This window comes from Emydura macquarii, unplaced genomic scaffold, assembly GCF_026122565.2.
Source record: "Emydura macquarii macquarii isolate MOO-44397 ecotype Brisbane River unplaced genomic scaffold, CSIRO-AGI_Emac_v2 contig_1483, whole genome shotgun sequence".
In the NCBI taxonomy this organism is placed as follows: domain Eukaryota; kingdom Metazoa; phylum Chordata; order Testudines; family Chelidae; genus Emydura; species Emydura macquarii.
Genome location: NW_027131620.1, coordinates 17,426,476 through 17,447,538, shown reverse-complemented (window position 1 = coordinate 17,447,538; position 21,063 = coordinate 17,426,476). Strand labels below are relative to the sequence as shown.

Below are 21,063 nucleotides of genomic sequence, written 5' to 3'. Positions count from 1 at the left end.
AAGAAAAACTGACATCTTATACTGTAGATCTTCATTTCCAGACTTTATCTGATTATTAATAGATATAATAGTTTGAATTCTTGTATCAATTATTAGATATTTTAAAAGCATCTTGTGTGTTTACGGAAGTGCTAAATAAAGGGTAAAGTGAACTTCCATAAAGCATAAGATATTTTAGCATGATCCTTGGTTTCAGATACTGAAAGAGACAAAGGGGTAGCTGTACATATAGTATGAAAATGTCATTAGAAATATTTAAGCAACACTGCATCGCATATCTGGTCTTTCCTGGGCGCTGAAGGATGAAAATAAATGCTTACACTTCGGCAACATAAGACGTTAAGACAAATAATTTTATTTTTACCCTTGGCAATAGTTTCCCTTTTTAAAAACCTCATTGTACAGAATCAGAACAACAAAGCCACCAACAGACAGATTGTCTGAAGGTCAGAGTCTAGGAATGGGTTTGCAAAGTTGAGAAATACTGTGCTATTAGGAATAATTACCAAAATATAAAAATCTATTTATCACCACAATGACACAACATTTATTTAGCGTGAAGATACTCTACGCATACTCATTCTATGCAATTGCAAGTACAGATACAGTTAAAGGCAAGAGTCACATTATTGTTTTAGTAATTGAATACATAGGAAAGTTTTATGCAAAGGAATTTTATAGAATAGGCATAAACTTGTGCGGGACAGTCTATGATAGCAAATTAAATGAGGACTGAAGGGGTCCAGTGTGAGTAGCTCCGAGTAAAGACAAGTCAAAGGAGGCTAGGCAATGCTGGTATGGGCATGCCCAGAGGACACCTGAGAGTTATAATCAATAGGATGGCTTTTGTCAGAAGAAGATTAAGGGGGAGACCAAAGACTCTGTACATGGACTGGATATCAGTGGACTCCAGAGAGACCAGTCTGCATGACAGTCTAGTGTATGATCATTAATTTTAGAAGAAGGTTATAAGAGTTGCCAATCCTGAATAAGGGAAGTGGAATGAACTCCCTCTCTCTCTGAATCTACATTAACAGTCAAATTAGTGCTGAGGGGTTTGAAAGAGTCATTTTTAAATGCTCCTTTACAGAGTACTACTTGATTTTCATGAGTTAATACGCTTACTGAAAGATAATTTTGCTTAGATGTAGTTGCTGTGCTGCAGGGGTTAATTCAGAAAATAACCTTAAACAAACAAACAAACCTCCCCTCTTCCCAGAACAGTAAATTTTATTCTTCACAACTAACTGTTGCTCACAGCAACATCTGTTAGTAGGTGCAGTCAGCTACCTCATTAGTTAATTAAGTCACTAAAGGGTTCTTTGGTAACTTCAGTGAAACCAAATTAGAAATTTCTAATGTTTAGCTAAATTTTTATTTCCTCACAGAAGGGCAACATAAGTACAAATAAAATGTAAATGACTACAAGCTGCTTCTGGGTTAGCTTTTGATAATGCTACAATGTACTCATCCATATTGTATCAGATACCAGTAACCATGAAACCAGCTCCGCCCCGTGAGGGATATAATAATCTTCAGTCTATAAGTAACCACCAAGTAAGTAAATTTGTACAGGACAAATTTTTAATCTTAAATATTGATTAGAATAATTTAATAAACTGATTAAGATGTAGATTTACTAATTGACAAGGAAACTATGAATGGAAAAGACTATGTAAAGTGACAAATCTAGCACAGCTCTGGGATTTCTAAAAAATTTAATTGCTACTATAACTTCTGAGTCAGGCTGATTATTTAGCAAGACTGACAGAAATGCTCCTTGAGAAGGAAAGACAATACACCAAATCAATATTCTGGCATGCTAGATTTATTTTTATAATCTTGATTTGTATCAGTACCAGCTTTGCAAAAAGGTCATCTGCTGTTCACATATTTATTTCCCTTTAAGGTTTTGATAGAAACCAAAGAAGAAACTGAATAATAAGTCTGATTCTGTAAAGAAGAGTGTCAGATACTGGCCACTGCTGGAGGAAGGTACCAGACTAGGTCTGTCAACTTATGCCAAGTAGACTTTATTTCCCAGTAGTTCAGGGTTGCGTCAAAATATTGATGTTCAACAGGAAGTGAAAGGACAGAGAGGTAGAAAAGAATCTCTCCTGGTTATACTATAAGCATTATACATGTCAAACTGGAATAGTTTCTCTCTGCAAGCATGTATTTAGGACTTTAAAAAAAAAAAAAAAAAAAAAAAAAGCCTCTTATGGAGATTGCTCAAGATAGCTCCTCTTAAATATATAGTCATTTTAGGAGCCATATTCATTACAAAACACAACAGCTTTATTGGAGCCTTTCTAGTCTATTGCAGAACTACATGTTTAGGATATTTATCTAGCACCATAAGTGCTCATAGCACATAATTGTAAAGTGTGCCAAATGAAGAACAAAGAACAAAGATCAGAATCCCTAGCTAAAAAGAAATATGAAAAAAGAAACACCACTCAGATGTGATGTTGGTATAATTTCTCTGAAAACTGAAAAATATTAATGTTTAAAATCTATTTTAGGACAGATGTTAAGACAGATTAGCAGTGAAATGTCACTGCTGTGGCTGCTTAAGTGAAGGGAAGATCATAACCCATGTATGGCAAGTCTCTCCCCTCACACCCAAAGGTGTGAATTTCAAAGCAGTGCTATACCAGGTACTCTATAACATTAATTTAATAGTATTATTCTTCAACATAGCCTTATGTCCAGTAAATTCCATTGCTTTGAAGCTTCATTAATATTGCTCAATTAACTCTAATAGCATTTAGCAAACTGGCAGAGTTGCAGATTAAACATTTAATTTTAAAATCTTAAGTCTATTTATAGTTCAAAAATGTACTTGTAGTGCAAGTTTCCCTCTTTTCCCAGCAGTTACCTGAGCTCTGATTTGGAATGAGGAAAATCTACATGCTTCAGGCATAGGTCTCTCTAAAACAGAGCACAGATTTAAAGAACACACAAGAGGTCATGCGGTCTTGTGTACAACTATCGTCATAGCCAATAACTTAGCTCTGGAACTCTCTTTAGGTGAGGGGGGAAATCACTATAAAGAGGAAAAACAACAAACAAGGATTTTTTCTATTGCATTGGTTTCTATTTCCCATTTATTTTAGCAGGCGAGAAACATTCATGTTACAGTCAGTTTTATTACTCAGCAAACTAAGTAATTAAATGTTTAATCTGCAACTCTGCCAGTTTGCTAATGGACACATTCATGCACAAAACTATAATTCTATCTAAAGCCATATAATGTTGGCTTATGAGGTCAGCAATATTACATTAGAGAAGTAATCCACCTCAATTTTTCTAGATTGCTATTAGATTATTTTTAGTGCTCTCTTCAACTTTCTGATATTTAAATTAAAACTGCCCTTAAAAAGGTATATTTTGTATTTCACTATTAAGTTTTATTTTCCTATGCAAGTCCATTCATCAATAATTTTGCCTTATCTGTTAAGAAAGTTACTGTTTTAAGGTATTTTCTTATCTATCATACTATCAATATTATGGCTGTAGTCTTCTTTCAATGACTATGTGTTCCCATGCGTTCATAAATAGTATATTGGTGTCAAAGACAGAATGAAAGATCTATAGCACAGAAACTCTTTCCTACTGTTGTCACAGTAATTCTGTCCAACAACTCAACTGCCTAGAATTTAACAGTAAAGTTAGACGACCAAGAGGAAATGTTATGTAAATACAGAATACTGTACTTTGCAGTTGATCAAGGATTTGCTAATCATAAGAAAGTGTGTTTACAGCAAATTCAGAATGGTTTGCACTTATGGACAACAATTTACTATTATAGGTTAGCATTTCAAATAGCCAGTAATACTGATTTAAATGTGCACATTTGCAGAATATAATATTTCATTTGATTATACTTAATTTGTTTTTGCAACGGTACTACCAATCGTTTTCATAACTATTTTTTTTTTAACCTCAAGGTTGTCATCTTTCAGACAGGACTTTTTGATAACAAATAATATCAGCAGGGGCTAATTAGACAACTATACTGCTAAATGAGGAATTTATCAACACAGGATTTTGTCTTGGAATTTTCCCACCAACTACACACAGTTAAGTTCTTTAAGATCCTTGGATAAAAGATTGTAAATTCAAAGTACTTTTATTGTACTCTGTCTTTCATCATTGCTTATTACAACAAACTATTTGATATGCCTATCCACTGAAAATATGAGAAAAAGTTTGACAAAATCTGAGTAGCTGGGCACATTTCCTAGAATTACATACTAAAGTACTAGGAAAAAACTTGACTGACTACATTAGAAAGACTTTAGTTTGCTCATGGTCCTAGTAAGCTACAGCATCTAGACAAGCTACCAGAGGACTACGTTTCAGAGAGTACATGCATTTGTGAGAATAGGGTATTGGGTGGCAGGAGAATGTACAACAATGACTTTGGAAATAACTTACTATTTGTTTTGTGTTGGAAGCATGCAGAGACCCAAAATAAGAATCACTGTGCTACGCATCATACATGCCCAGGAATATACAGTCCCTGTGTAGAGGAGCTTCTGATCAAACTTTGCAAGAATGTAACAAATGTCAGTTTTGGGTTTTTTTTTTTTTTTTTTTAAATAAAGTAAAATCAGAAAAGTCATTGCTGTCTTTTATAGTTTTATAGTCAGAGGTCTAGGCTAAGCATTTAACAATAATAGTGCCCGATGAGTACATGCAATAAATGCTTCATTAATATGCAAATTTCAAATGGAAACTGTAGTTCTGTTCGCATCAAGCTTTTCCTTAGAGAACCATAACTGAAGTTTAACAGCTGCTCAGGATAATTTGTACAGAAGCTAATAAAGATTAGCAGAACTGCATCATTTCTACAGCATAGCAGAAAGAAGTGAATTTATTCAACTACAGCAAAAAGTATTCACCATTAATTAATTTCCTACCCCTTAGTAACATGAACTGGAATTCACCCATATAAAGTGCAGGGCACACAGCATTTCAAACCTCCTTAAATTTACACGGATAAGTCTTTTAATGACTATGAGGAACTTTGTTTCAGACCCAAATGAAATATAAAATGTACTTGGTGGGTCCTGCCACCACTGCAAAGCATCAGAGGAACATTACAATTAATTCAAAGCATCCAAACTAATCTATTTTGTAAACTATAAATCATCTTAGATTCATTTAAGGAAAGAATATTTGTTCTTAATGGCACAAAATTCAAGCGTATGGCACATGTGATAAAGGAATCTTTCTATAAAATGAAAAAAGGCTCTCTGCATGTTCTGTGATGCACCACCCTTTCTAACATTTTCTTTTACTATAATTTATTAAGAACTTTAACAATATTATACTAGTCCATAAGCAAACAAAGGGACTACTAGGCTATTTTCCTCCCCATTCATCACCACAGGATTTTCTGGAAGTGAATTCTTCTCTCTCAGCTTGTTTGCTTTAGTCATTCGGCTAAATATGTGGAGGTATTGGTGTTGGAGACAAAAGCAGAAAAAAACAAGGGGGAAATAGTGACAAGTTCCAAGTTGATAACTTGTTCCTAGCCCATATCATAATCTTACCCAGAAGCAACTTTACTTGAATGTGTTGCAATCTCTCATATCCAGGGTCTCATGTACAACCATCTAAGGATTTTGATTGGTATACAACTGAATGAGAGCACAGACATGTCAGCACCTTCATTTTTTAAATGTCTCCACTTGTTTTTGGCCGTACAATTTATTCACTAAAGACAAAAGCTGATCACATTGGTTGCTATTCTTTTGGGAGAAATAGATCCTCAGTAGCATAAGTAATGGCTGATAGGAATTCCAATTTAAAGATGGCACTCTCCTTGATCAAAGAAGTTTCAGATTTTATTTGAGGACTATTTATTCCCAGGAGGAGGGTATTTCCTCCACAGTTCACTCTGGTTCTCACAGGAAATAAACTCTTAATTATTCTTAGAGGAGACAGGTAGGTCACAGCTCACCTGCAGATGGGACTTACTATTTTGGGATAAAGTTGTGTCTAATCATAAATGTGTCAAATCATAAATCATAACTCTTTCCTCTAAATCTTTCAAGATGCTGTTGGGGTATACAGTCCACTGTATGCTACTCAGTACTCCATTACTCGTGTTCCCCATTTTGATCAAGCCATTGGTCATGTCTGGAAAACCTCTCCCGGTTTCTATCACTGGCCTTCATAGGTACACTAGTGCAAGTGTACTTTCTTACAAAGTACTGTAAATACTATACTATACAGCTAAGATTGCTACATTAAACACTTCTATAAGTCTGCTTCCAATATCAGAATGTTGGATGGAGTATGTTCATGTATTATCAGCTTTATTAATAACGGTGAAGCCCTGTATAAGATTCAGCATGCAAAGAACTGAAAATGAACCCCAAATTTAACCCATTTTAAAAAAAACATAATCTGTTTGATAATACCTTCAGATTCACAATGTGTTTTAGAAGACTTCATTATCCCACTGCTAAAAAACACAACACTTTCTTGTCAACACCAAAATGACAGTATATGTACTCTCATCACTGGTCTACACAGCTGCACTCACAGCTAGCTACATGACATGATATTCCTGTTGCACAGATGGGAAGTAAACAAAAAACAGTCACCTTTGCCAGGAGTACTATTAAGATGAAAAGTAATAGAGACTACAACTAGCACAGGGAAATGTGCCCAGCACTGAAAGAAAGTTATCTGCGGACATTTACATTCATCGTGCATCACCAGGAGCAGAGTAATGCTACAGTTGGGAAGGAGGTGTTTAGTCAATCTAGGTATTTATACAATACTCATCATAGTATCTGAGGGCATAATGCTAATAGTGCTTTATGTTCCAATTACTTTTAAATGGTACAATTAATTTTAGATAGAAAGCCATGCCATTGAATACTTTGAATAACCTAATAAACAAACCAGAGATGGTGTTATGGAAAGTCAACTTCCGCAGAACAGCAGATGAAAAATGCAATCGAAATGCCCATAACATACTTCTGCAATAACCACATCATCAATTTCAATAGCAGGCAACTAAACAACTTCAGATAACTACTGATATTAAACCATCTAGAGCTGCCGCATAAGTATAGATCAATAATACTTGATTCATCTGCAACGACAGTCAAGTTTAACACTTACTGGATGCCTTCTAAGTCACCCACTTTTAATTATGCAGTTTGCATTTTAAATTACGGTTTTTACAGAGAAAACATTGTTTTACATGAAAAATTAGACTTCTAATTAGTGAAAGGTTTATTGAATCTTGGCACTTAAACATTTTACTTAAACTTAGCTAAAGTTAAAATATCACTATATTGTACATTTAACAAAACACTATCAAAAATATAATATGTTCAGATGACACTTCTTGCCTAAAAAAATTGCAGCACACATATCACTCAGACACATTCAGACAGACACACACCAATTTCACTCATTAATGAAATGCTGCCATCTCTAGGATGGAAGGTGATTTCTTAACAGAACAAACATTTACCATCTTAGGATACAGTAAGAGATACAGTTTTAATTGGTGATTACAGATGAATTCATGTAATCATTTGATTAGGAATCTAGATAAGACACTGAAGCCAATGCACCTGCTCTGTGAGGAGTGCCATGGGATCTTTCACAATCACAAAATGGAGACATATTTTACATCATAGGATAGAGGGAATGGTGCTACAAGAGCTGTTAATGTCACACTGGTGCTGCTGTACACTAAAGATTTCCATGGGATAAGTGCCACAATAAAGAGCCTCACTCATCTATATCCAAAAAACCCAAACACACAAAGACACCCCTTTGGACACTCAGACTCCATCATATGTTTTGTTGGATGCTTACATGCCACAGCGACAGGCCCCTTTAAGAAAGACAGGGCAGAATTAAGTACTGATCGAGCTAGTTCTTACTTTGCTTATGAGATCTGATAACTATATTGCTTTCTTGGGTTGTAATCTTCCCTGCCACATCAGGTATGCTCTACTCTTTTGACCTAAAAAGATCCCAGGTGCCAGTTTTCCATCATCTCAAATCCTACCCATTCTATGGGCAAGTAATAAAAGCAAGAAGTGGGTAAGACAAGATTTTCAGTAGTGAATACTAGCTAGTGAATACTAGCAAATAGCAGGACACCCACACACCACACACCACACACTGCGCGCCTGGGAGATAAGAGTAGAAATTTTAACAACTAAATACGGTAACTTATCAATTGCATGACTAGTAGTGAAATTTATCTTTAAAGAGGAAAGACCAACTTTTTTTCCACTAGCAATCTGAGTTCATGACTGGCTGAAGTGTAGTTTAATAGATGTTTTAACAAAAAAGGACCAAAAAAAGATTACTTGTGGCTATATTAAAATAATTAATCCAGTCTCTGAGCATAACGAGAGTTCCTGATATTATAAATGAGTGCCCTTCCTTAGCACTCCAGAAGGCTAGCTATTAAATGGTAAAATGAAAAGTTTCTCCAAAATAGTTAACAGGTTATTTGATGTGAGTTTAATAATGGATTTACAACAAAAAGATGGGTAGCAATGCAGTTTAAATAGTTGCAGTTCTCAGAAAAATCAAACACTCAAGGGATAGTGCACAACAGACTAGGATATCTAGTGACTTTTTGTTTTGTTTTGTTATTTGCAAATGTTTGAATATTTGTTTTCAGTATCTCTTTGGAAAAAACAAAACCAAGCAATTGTAAAATATTTAAGTAGCCAATACTATTTAAGAAGCCAATAGTATATTGATGGATTTTGGTACTTCTGTATTCAACCCTACGTTAACAAGTACACTTTAAATCTAGCATATTTAAGTTATCAAATTCTAAAAAAACATAAGCCAATTCACCTAAGAATAGAAAGTATGACTACCTGAAAGTTTCATTACACAAACTATGAGTTGCTAGAGGACACCGCTTCTCAGAATTTCCACAGAAACCTTTATCTGAAACATGACCTTTTAATACCTCACAGACCCTTTTTAATTTAAAGGCAGGTTTTTGGGTTTGTTTCTTTTAGAAGGTACAAGATGGCAAAAAAGAGTGGAGTTAACCAGTTTTGATGCAATTTTTGCAGTTACTCAAAAATATAAGCATCCAAAAGTTTCAGACTCCTTGGAAAGATTCTACTACTAATTTAGATCTTTGTATTGTATTCACCTGAACACTCTTTACCACGAATTGTAACGTCAATTGTCATTTGAAAGACATACCACTTTTAATATATGAATTAATGAAAATTCTCCAATTCCCATGCATTAAAAATATAATTATTTTACTTATTTAAGATTATGAAAAACCCTTCTTCAAAAGAGTTCTGCTGCAGGTTGAGTTTTCACAGCTCAATCAATTTAACTGAACATCAAAAGAACATTAACATGGAAATAAAAGTTGAAAAATGGAGCCTGAGGCAATTCATAAGAAAGGCATTTGCAAGCTGTTAAGAGATTACTGCCTAGGTCATTTCCCCAAGAAACAGTTATACAAAGGAATAGTAATATGGACAATGCACTGGACTGCACTCAAATTCAATATTATTCTATTGGAGGAGAGGCTGAGAGGAAAAGAAAAGGAGTTTAAACTAAATTTTAACCTGATATGGTACTTTTCCAAACTATGAAATCAATAAGTCAATCTGTGTTGAAGACAAATGATTTTTTAAAAATGGAGGTACTCCTTTGACAGCAAAAGCAAAAATGCTGAATGAAACCAAGCTGCTCTGGGTCCTCTTGAAATTATGGTATTAAATTTACATGTATATGAAAGTAGTGTGCACAAGAGGGATGCTACCACACCACTTGTACCTTGGGAACCTCAAATTCAGTCTTCAGGCTGAGGTAGTCCCCAGACACTGAAATGTTTAGAAGCTTATCTTCCAATTCAAACAGCAGCCTGTTCTGGAGCTCCCTCTTCTGGTTAGATGCTAAGACACATCCTACGACAGCTGCAGTAGCCATTATAGGATGTCCCTAATCACAAATTAAATGCTGGTTTCAAAGTTGGGTGCTTCATCTGTGAAAGTAAAATTACCACATGCATTCTCTACACAGAGAGTAACTGGAGGATGGAACTATTTACTTTGTTTGTAAGGATCACAAATTTTTGAGGCAGCAATCTAAGTGAAGGTAAAAGCGTAAGTGAACCAAAGTAGGTAAAAAATGAAGGGATTTAAATCAGTGTTTCTCAATCTGTGGCCTACAGGCCACTTGCGGCCCAACCAACACACAGCTGCGATCTATGTGATGTCCGAAGAGCCCTACAGGTAGTATATATATTGTGTAGATGTGGCCCATATAACAAAGAGAGCTGCATATGTGGCCCACAATGGTGAATAGGTTAAGAACAACTGGTTTAAAAGTGTTCAACTTTTTGAGTTAATGTATCAGTTACATCAAAGAAGAGCAATTCTCTCTCTCATTGAAGTTAAAACAGAATTTTGATAGCATTTTTCCCTTAGTGTGAAGCTAGTGAATGTGTAACAAGTGATATCAGAGGTTTGGAGAAATACTCAAAAATGAGAGAATGATCATAGACTTTTCTCTTATTAACCCCTCTCCCCACCTTTTTTTTTTTTTTTAATTTCTGCTGTTTGAATCTTGAAAAGAGAAGGTTACTCACCCTCGGCAGCAACTGAGTTTCTTTGAGATGTGTCCAACTGTGGATGCTCCACTTTAGATGTCAGTGCGTCCTGGCACCATCAACTGGAGATTTTTCATAGCACTGCCTGTCTGGGTTGCACATGCACAACGGCTGTCTCATGGCGCCACTGGCACCTCAACCATTGCACACACGACCTGACCCCTCAGTTCTTTCTCCACCATAGATCTAGCTACAAATTCTGAAGTGGGGGGGAGGTAATGGAGCACCCACAAACACACACATCTTGAAGAACCTCAGCTACTGCACAGCGTGAGTAACCTTCTCTTCTTCTTCGAGTGCTGTCCTTGTGGGTACCACTTTAGGTGACTGCAGAGCAGTGCCCTGTTGTGGGTGGAAGGGATGTCAAGTGGTTCAAGTAACGGATGTTAAAACTGTAGAGCCTAGCAGCGTGTCAGTGCCTGAGCTCTGTGTAATTGCATAATGTCTTATCAATGCACATTCAGAAGCCCAGGTCGCAGCTCTACAGATGTCCATATGTGGTATATTGTTCAGGAAAGCGATGGAAGTCGCCATCGCCCTAGTGGAGTGGCTTCTCATTCCTGATGGTGGTTTTATTTTGCTATGCTCGTAGCATAGGTGGATGCAGCTAGAGATCCATTTTGAGAGTCTGTGATTGGAATGAACAGGAGGCCAGGTGGCACACATTAGATGTCAGAAGAGCGATGGCGTTCTACCTGGAGAGAGCCAAACCATTCTGTAAATCCCCAAGAATATTCATCTCTGTCACAGAACCATCCAAGGGATCCCCAATATCCAATGTGGGCTCTGGGTATTGTGCAAGGCCTCGTGTGTGGCTTCTCAATAGGCAGTCATTGAGATATGGGAATATTATCATCCCCTGCCTGCATAAGTGCACCACCAGAACTGCAAGGGTCTTGGAGAAAACCCCTGGCACGGTAGTGGTACCCTGTATCGACAGAGTTCTGTTTCCACTGTGAATTGAGGGAATCATTGATATGCTGGATGAACTGTAATATGGAAATAAACATCTTGCAGATCGAGGGCTGAGAACCAAACCCCCAATTCCAGCACTGGGGTTATTGTGGCTAATGTGACCATCTTGAACTTTTGGACTCGAACTAATCTACTGAGCTTTCTGAGACCTAGAATGGGCCTGCAACCGCCACTTTTTTTCTGTGTTAAGAAATAGTGGGAGTAGAATCCCTTCCTTCTATACTGTGGTGGGACATATTCCACTGCAACTAACTGTAGGAGATGGTGTACACTTCTTGTTGCAGGCAGTGCTCGTTAGAGGGGTTCTTGAAAAGGAATGGGGAGGGAGGTTTGGTGGGTGGTTATGGATATAAAAGAGATGGAGTAGCTCATTCAAAATTATCTCTAGTGCTCATCTGTCTAATGACAGACGCGCAGATGTTGTAAAAAGAGCACAATCAGTGTCCAAAGATGTATGGGTTGATGGTCCGTGGCACGAAATGGTGGGGAAGGGTCTCAGACCCTTGACTTCAAAATGACTGTTCAAAATGACTGCTGGTTGCAAGGACGATGTCTGGGTCTGAGTTAGTCTCTGTCTTGGAGGTCTCTGCCTTTGTTTGTATGTATCGAATGTATCGAATGTTTGTATCGAATGGTCTCTGTTATTGGCGAGGGAATGATTATTCCCTGTGTTGATATGGCTGGTATCTTTTACACTTGGGAGCAGGTGGGTATATGCCAAGGGTTCTCAAAGTTGCTCTGGAAGCCTTCATAGGAGAGAAGTACCTCATCAGACTAAGCCAGGAGGGGAGGGGAGCCATTTTCAAATGCTAGACAACAGCAAGATCATCTTAAGTTATCACAGAATTTTTGGACTAATCCTGCAAAGGATTTCTCATTCCCCTTAAACTCAGAAAAATACTAGCTAGAAAGAGACCAGGTTTCTCCTGGAAGTCTGTGGAAAATGAACTCAAATCATTCCATGAATCCATCTTTTAAGACTGCAAAATTGCTTAAGCTAACCAAATATACTCTATTCTACAGGGTACCAAATGCTTCATTCCTGAAGGATTTTTACCCACACCTTTTATTCTTGGACAAGCCGTTAACACCACTCCTCTGTTCATCGATACTCTAGCTCTTTCCACTCAGGCTGTAGAGAATCATTAACACTTGAACAGCCTCCTAAATACTAAAGCATTTAAGCTATGCTGGACTCACTTCCGTTTTTGATACATTTTATCGTCTATGTCCCAGGTCAATATATCTCCTCTAGATTTCTTTCATGCAAATACGCCATGTATAAAACTTTTCAACTAGGGATTATTTCTAGTACTGATAGGGCTAATCTTGTCTTACAGTCTTGTTGTTTCAGACTGTCATTTGATGAAACTAGTAGAGATATCACTGCCTGCCATGTGTAACAAAGTATTTCACCTTTCACAGAAAGGCATTTTAGGCCAGAAATGAGAGCTCAGTTATTGAAAGGCAAAGGTCACGTGGTAAGGAAGAATTTCCAGCGGATCACCAATTACTAATTAAACCAATCTATAGCATCGCATAACTGAAGCTGCTGCTAAGAGATATGATTCTCAAAACAACAGGTACTTCAAATGCTAGTCAAGGGTTTGTGAACATGGTGAAATAAAACAAATCAGCTGGTGAACTTCTCAAAACAAAACAAATCAGACAGACTCACAAATTGATTAAAATGCAGTGTTAGAGGTTAAATAGTGAAAGATTTTGACTTCTAAGCCAGAGGGGTAGCTATTGAAGAACGGTAATGAAGTATGTAAGGGAGTGCTGGATCGTATCTGTCCCTGTCACACTTGTTAGAGGTGGAGCTGCATAACCTGTTTCCTCCCCTCGCAAACTCACCGGGGCAAACTAAAATTCTGTAAAAGCTAACAGTGGGTTCACCACACAATGCTTAATTATTTAGAAAAGTTTCAGCATCTAGCACTAGCTACGCTGCATGGAATATAAATACTAGTTAAAAAAACTTCTGCAAAAATCTCCATCGGGATAATGTGCAACAGAGAAAGAAGAGGTACATTAAGAATGATAACACGACCAGGGAACTGAAGTATAGATCCTGCAGCAAGCAAGTTTATCGTTTGATGCTGCACACTATTGTCTAGATCACAACTGATTCCATAGTAAATAGGACCCCAACATTATTAATGGTAAATAAGCACATTACTATACATACTAAAAATCCCCAAGTACTCACATTACTGTCATGATTAAGCAACGAGTCATGAGACATTTGAATGTTACAAAGATGATTGCATTCTGGACAAATCTCATAATGCTTATTTAAAAAAAAAAAAAGACATTTTTCCCAGATCACTTGTATCGGTATAGTTTAACTGCAACCCACTCTACTTGCTGCTAACCTATGGGGCCACCTGGCAGCTGAAGCTCATGCAGCATCTAGTAGTCACCTTCCAAGAACTGACTGGTGCAAATATAAATCAAACCAATTAGTCAGATTCCATTATCTAGTTCATCTTTAAAGCCACAAACTGGCTGAGACCCAGTTTCCTCAAGGACTGCCTTGCCACTCTCCAGAACACTTATTATGCTCAGCAAGTGTTTTCCAGCTGATGGAGCCCAGGTTTCAACTTCAACATGAAGATCCCACAACAGGGAAAACCTTCACCAGTCAGGCTAAGATTGAATCTCCCCAGCTCCTGATTATGCTGAAAGAGGTTCCTGTTTGAACCAGCATTTCTCCAAACCATCATGTTTTAAAGACAATCATAGAAGAAATTAACCATTAGTCTGTACCATCATATCAGCCTAAAAGATAAGAGAAAAGGAACCGCCACTTCTTCCTGCATTACATCATTAAGATGTAGCCTTTCCTTTCCATCCCTCAGCTAAATCTCCCCATCCAGGTGCACCACATCTTGCATATCAACTATTTCAACTGCCTTCTCTCCAGCGTAGGCCAATGCAATCTTGCCCCACTTTTACCCATAGAAAAAGTCAATGTAAAAGGTAGTTTTCCTGGTTTGTTGCTTCACCTACATCACTCACACCTGTCCACTGGCTCTCCTTGCTGAAACACAAGCTACCCATCTTCACTTAAGACCCTCATGGCCTACTCCGATCCTACCTATCATACCACACCCTATTAAGGTTCTGACCCCCACCTCTTCTCTTTCACCAACACCAACCTTCATTGCCTATTTTTTATATTTAAAAAAACAAGTACTGTTGCACTTTCTCCTGTGTCAACTCTATGCCTAAAAGGAACTCTGTGAACATCTGCAAAGCCACAGCATCGTCCTCCTTAAATCTCCCCTCTGCCACAACACCTACAAAAAACACCTTCCCCCCCCAACACCCTCCCAGACACAGTTAGACAGCAGGTGTGCTGGGACCACTATTTGTCACATTGATCAGTTTTGTTTTCATTGTTACCTTGTATTCTCCCCTCTATATGTTATATCCAGCTGTTGTCTCATTTTATACTTCGACTGCAAAGCTCTTCAGGACAGAGTTAATCTTTTTTGTTAAGTGTTATCACAGTGGGCCCTGATTCATGACTGGGAACCCAAGGCACTACCACAATACAAATAACCAACAATACTTCACTTTTTAGAAGTAAATTCTCTCTTTAATAAAATGCTCCCATCTACTGAGGGGAAACAGAGAGAGCATCTAGTAACTTCAAATAGCTTGTCTTCTGCGTGCTATGTGGCAACATTAGCATGAACAGCAACTCCTTGGAACAGGAAGTTTGACTGACATGTCATAACAGAAAAAACTATTAACTGAATTCAAAGTTAGAAAACCCAGGTTGAAGTTTAGCTGGTAATTTATAATTATTTAGTAGGTATTGTCAAGGGAAGTTAGAGCAACACTATGTGTATCTACAATAAACAGCATAGTGAAAGTACATAAGTTACATTAAACTAATATCTCCCGTAGGCAGAGCAGCTTGCTGAAAGCTATTACTCACTAATTAAAACATCCTTAACTGCCGTACATAAGACATTTATTTTAATAATCTTAAGTAGGGCTGTCAAATGATTAAAAAAAAATAATCACAGTTTTAACAGCAGTGTTAAACACTAATTTATTTATTTAAATTTAATTTAAATATAGTTTTCATCCTACTATGGTCTCACTGTACTTTTTGACCGCATACGTTCATGTGTTTTTCCCCCACTTCTACCTGTGCATTTTAACTTGTGTGTGAAGTTAGTGACTATATAATTACTAAAAATGAGTTCTTACTCTTCATGGTCCCCTCCTCTTCCTCTTCTTCCGTGTTTATTACCATTGTACCCAGCTGGGATTCCAGGGTACCATCATGTTCTATCATAGTATTGGCTCCATCACTCATTGTACTCGCAGCTCTTATAGTACCAGTCTCATCTCCACTAGCCCGTACCATGGTACCAGAATCTGTTTCATCTTCTTCCTGCAGAAAGATGCAAGAAATGCATTTACTGAGCAATCTTATTAAAAGAGTAGCCACATTCAAAGGAAATTGATACCAACTTCCAATATTTCTTTGGTATCTGAGAGTCTTACAAAAATATTGTATAGTCAACAAGTTGTAACAAATTATGCATTTTCTTTTCTCCTTCCTTCCCCAAATGAGTAATGAAAGATCTTCTCCGTTTCTTTTCCTCTAGCGTTACTTATTGTTAGAAATATGCTGAGATGACAACTTTGCAGACTGACATTTTCCACATAACCACAGAACAGAGCAGAGATATTAGCAGTACAAGTTTCCCAACACAGCCAGCCAGCATCTGTCTTGACTTGGTGGCCTATCACTGAGTAGTGTAGTCACAATACTCATTCAGCCCTTACTATTTCTAAAATTGACAGATATGATAGTTCAACTAAAATCTGCTTCTCAGATCACTGAACAGTTATTAGATAGTAACAGTATTCAGTCTATAGTGTGTACATGCTGAAGATCAAAAGTCTTTAGGAATCGGGATTTCAAATGGTTTATCACTAGTGATAATCTCTTAAGAAATTGAAAGGAACTGAATTTGCACAGCTTTAAAAAAAAAAAAATGAATTGTACATTAAAATCAAACCCAGTCATTTTTTTCCAGAGAATTTTTCTTCCACTTGTTACCACATATTAACTTTGTGACACATATTGTAATCTCATGCAGTATGTTGGGGGGGTGAGGGGGACACGACGACACGACTGACATATTGTATGAAAGCTATGACTGGGTGATGTATCATTGTGGGCCAGGGACTATACACAACTCCAGAGGACATAAGGTTTGCTCAGCTTCACCAGGAACTAAAAACAGCGCGGGGGAGAAAGAATGATTAAAGGTGAATCAGATTGTAAACAGCTCTAGAGAGGTACCAAACTTGGGGAGGCTTGCACATACTAGTTCAAAGTGAGTTTTCCAGAGGCCAACAGACAAAGAAAGGGTTTTTGGTATTAAAAACGCTGCACTTAAACAGACGGGGCCGTCTCTCTGATCTAGCAAATGGACAGCACCTTCTGCCCAAGGAGGACGCCAACCCTTGCAGAAAGGCTGGAAAGACATGCGGCCTGGCTAGGACAGAAAGATTGATGGGTGACCTCTGGTAAACTTGTACAGAAACTGATGAGTGAGTATGGAAACTTTTATTGTTTGTTTCTCTCTAACTCTTTTACTTTAAGAATAAAGGTGCTTGCTTAGAAAAACCTCTGTGGTAACTTGTAACTGCTGGCAATAACGCTGTTCATAGTCCTCCGAGAGAAAGCAACATGCATGCGCTGAACTTTAGGCAGGCTGGCTTGCTGAGTATATCACAGTGTAATGCACTGCGCAGCCTTAAAACCACTGGTTAGAAGAGAACAGGACAAGGGTCCCTGGCCAGAGACAGATGATGGATGGGAACATCTAAAAGTTTGCATTACTATAGAGGTAAGACTCAAAGGACTTGAGTTCTGCTCCTTTATAGCAGGAGTAAGCATGTTTAACAAATTCCCCCATTTAGTCTGGAGTTCCAAGCAGTGTTGGCACTAGCTATGTTGTCTCACATAAAACTGGCCGTTGAGTCCATCCCAAATTGCTTCAATTTTTCCAACAGCTGGGAGGCAGAAGTGGGCATCCATGCATACCAGTCTTGTGCTCAGTATGGCTCGTACTACAAGTTCTAAGCAGCAGTGATGCTGGCTTCTGTGCCTTACATAAAACTGGGGAGAGGAAGTTTTGACTATACCAAACATGCAAACTATTTTAGAGCAGCTTGGGAAAGGCCCCTACGCTCAGGTATATCAGCACCAATATTTTTAAGTTACTGTGTCCATTAAACACTTACCGAGTTTTCTTCATCATCTTGATCCAATTCACGCTGTTGTGCTTCCCGGCGTTTCAGTTTAACATCCATTGCCTCATTAATCAAGTCCCGCAGGATTGACACTCCTTTGGCACTTTTAACAAATGGATGCTAAAAAAAGTAGCTATATTTTATAAGCAGCAAATCTGAACAAAGACAAAGCAGTAAAACACTGTTACCCAGAGCTATGCCTATCCCTAATGAATTACAGTTGGAGTATACAACCAAGTAAAAAACCTTTATTATAAACTTATTTCATTATTTAGCCTTTTAGTGATGGAAAACAAGAGACCTGTACTGGGTCAGATTAGAAGGGCATTTCTGCATGACCCTGCATTCATACTTTTTTTCTGAACTGTCATATCTAGAAAAGAGGTAAATTCATAAAACACCTAATATAACAGCGTGGCTGTCGCTTTCCAATAAGAGGCCAACAGTCTGCCTTTGTTATTGCCTTCTGCTTCTGACATTCTAAGGATTAATTGAAAAGCCATAAAGACATTCCCTTGAGAATGCTTCAGAAACCAAGATGCACCTCTGTCACAGAAAGGAAGAGGTACTTCAGAGGAATGAACCAGGGCTCCTCTAACATGGTGCAGAGTGCAGGTAACATCCATCAGCTCAAAGACAGCAAAGGGAAGGTTAGTTATTAAAACCCAGGGAGTGTTTTAGAAACCGATTAGCTTTGCTTGTAAGTAGTAGCCTCTGATGTCATAGAACGACTAGAGACAAAATTGGGATAGCTAGGAAATGGAGAACTTTGACATTCACAATCAGACATTGCTCTTTTCTAAGCATAGGGTCAGTTAAGCAGTAAACTGTATGGCTTAATAGTCAAATGCCAGGATTCCTCTCTTGAAATCTTGAAACACTGACAAAAGTCTGGGGACACAAAGATGATGCATGTATGAGTAAGGGAACAGAAAGCAGGAGAAGGTCTAATTTCTAGGGAAGAATCTGAAGGCTTGAAAAAACCTCACACAACTTCATCTTACACTGTACAAGTTGCACAGGGGAAGCATGAAGGGAAACCAGCATCCCGAATTGCACAAATACTCATTGCCTGCACCATGGTTTGTCTAGTTAAGAACTCCCTCTGAGCACCCCAGGTAACAAATACCAGACCTGGAGAAGCTGTGTGGCAGTAGCTCTTTGTTCGGGACTTTTCACTAGACACTGTTTTACAAAGTCCGTGAAGTTGTCTGACCAGAGTTCTGGCTTCCGGAATGTTGGAGGAGGATTTGTAGGAATCATGAAAATTGCCTAATGATAAAAATAAAATAAATATTGTTCTAGTGTTCATTGATTTTGGAAATCTTTAAGATAAAAAACACAACAAACATTTGATCAAAGCATAGGGACAGACACTTGCAAAATTATTCATGTACCAAGATCCTCTGCTGCTTCTGAAGTGTTTATGCCAATGTTACATATATTCCCCTCCAAACAGAACAAGAGATTTGTACACTGCAAAACAGAGGTATTTCCTCCTATAGCAATGCCACTATTTTGCATAGAGGGTGACATTTTGCCATTTTAAACCATGAAAAGTCCTCTAGTAAAAGGGAGAGAGAAAAACAAAGTGCATAATACAGGACCACACACTGCATGGACACATTCTATGCCTCAAGAGGTGGAACTCCCGAAAGAGCTTTGCCGCTGAAATCTCTCTTCCCCAAAAATACCACAGTGGAAAAGTTGGAGTAACAAAATGTTGGGAATTGCTGATGATCTTGGAGAACCTGGTTCCTTCAGAACAACTCCCTCCAGGCACTGACCTCGAACAAAAACACTTGTGTACTCTAAATCAAGTGAGAATTAGGATGGCAAAGACTGGAAGCAATAAGACCACGTGGAAGCTAAGGAATGACCCCAAATGTGAATGTGGAGACTCTAAGCAAACACTGGAACGCTGATGTATGCAGTGCCCTCTGTCAACATGCTGTACTCCTGAGGAATTATTTGAGATAAGTGATAACACCAGATTTTGGCTGAGCTTTAGGACCGATAAGCTATGACGACGAGATGAAAAATTGTGTTTGCTGGTGTCAGTGACAAAAAGATTCCCTTGGGATCAAACTCACAAGACTACCCATTTCCCTGTATGCATATTCTGAACAAACCCAGTCATTTCACATGCCTCAACACAAAAGAATCAAGTTGACCGATTTTCCTTCAAAGAATTTTTTTCCATTTTACTCAATATTAAAGAGCACAGGTAAAAAAGAGCTCCCTCATTTTCTCTAGTTAAAAAGCTAGATAACTGAACAACATTTTATATTTTAAGTGGCTTCAATCCTTACCCTCATTGGATGAATATCTGCATATGGTGGTTTTCCTTCAGCCATTTCTATTGCAGTGATTCCTAGTGACCAGATATCTGCTACACAGTTATACCCAATTTCTTGGATCACTTCGGGAGCCATCCAAAATGGGGTTCCTATAACTGTGTTTCGTTTTGCCATGGTATCCTAAAATGGAAAACGGGGGGGGGGGGGGGGAAGAGGAGGAAGAGGGCTCAGAAGAACAGAATTTGGGCAAGCAGGAGAAACAAATTTGCCAGCTATTCATTAGTACGTAACACTGTCCCTAAAGATTACACACAAAATTTAGACTCAGTAAGACTGAAATATAAGGAATTTTGCACATCAAGATTTAGATACATTGGCAGAACTGTGTGAGGACTCAGGAGAAAACCAGAGGTGCTTCTACAGACAACTGTTTTGGTGCTTTAGTTCTGTGGACAAGAAAGCCAATGTGTCATCTTGCATTGTCCGTCCTCTGGGCCCCACTTCAGTGCCTGTTCACTGCATTCATGTAAAAGTGCTAAACAACTGAATTTAGGATAATCTCTCTAGTAAGAGTTTCAGTTTAACACTTGTAATTGTAGGCTGAATGAGAAATTTCTACATACACAACTGAAGTAATGATTTTACTCACTGTAAGTTGGCCTGCTACCCCAAAATCTGCAAGTTTAGCATGTCCTTCTGTATTTAGTAAAATATTTCCAGCTTTGATATCTCTGTGTATTTTCCTCATAAAATGTAGATATTCTAGTCCTTTGAGGGTTGATTGTACTATTGTAGCTATTTCCTCTTCTGTCAACTAAAGAAAAAAAGCAGTTAGATTGGCAT

General features: G+C 37.9%; 1 protein-coding gene across 2 annotated transcripts in view; it reads right to left on the bottom strand.

Moving 5' to 3' along the window:
* Positions 1–21,063, bottom strand: part of STK4 (serine/threonine kinase 4) — a 68,768-nt gene that overhangs the window by 36,389 nt on the left and 11,316 nt on the right. For both annotated transcript variants that reach the window (XM_067554364.1, XM_067554365.1), the window contains exons 5-9: positions 20,870–21,034; positions 20,233–20,400; positions 19,055–19,192; positions 17,912–18,040; positions 15,857–16,043 (exon numbers count right to left, since the gene is read on the bottom strand). In XM_067554364.1, the coding sequence (XP_067410465.1) occupies positions 15,857–16,043; positions 17,912–18,040; positions 19,055–19,192; positions 20,233–20,400; positions 20,870–21,034 (787 nt within the window). The remainder of the gene's footprint in view (positions 1–15,856; positions 16,044–17,911; positions 18,041–19,054; positions 19,193–20,232; positions 20,401–20,869; positions 21,035–21,063) is intronic.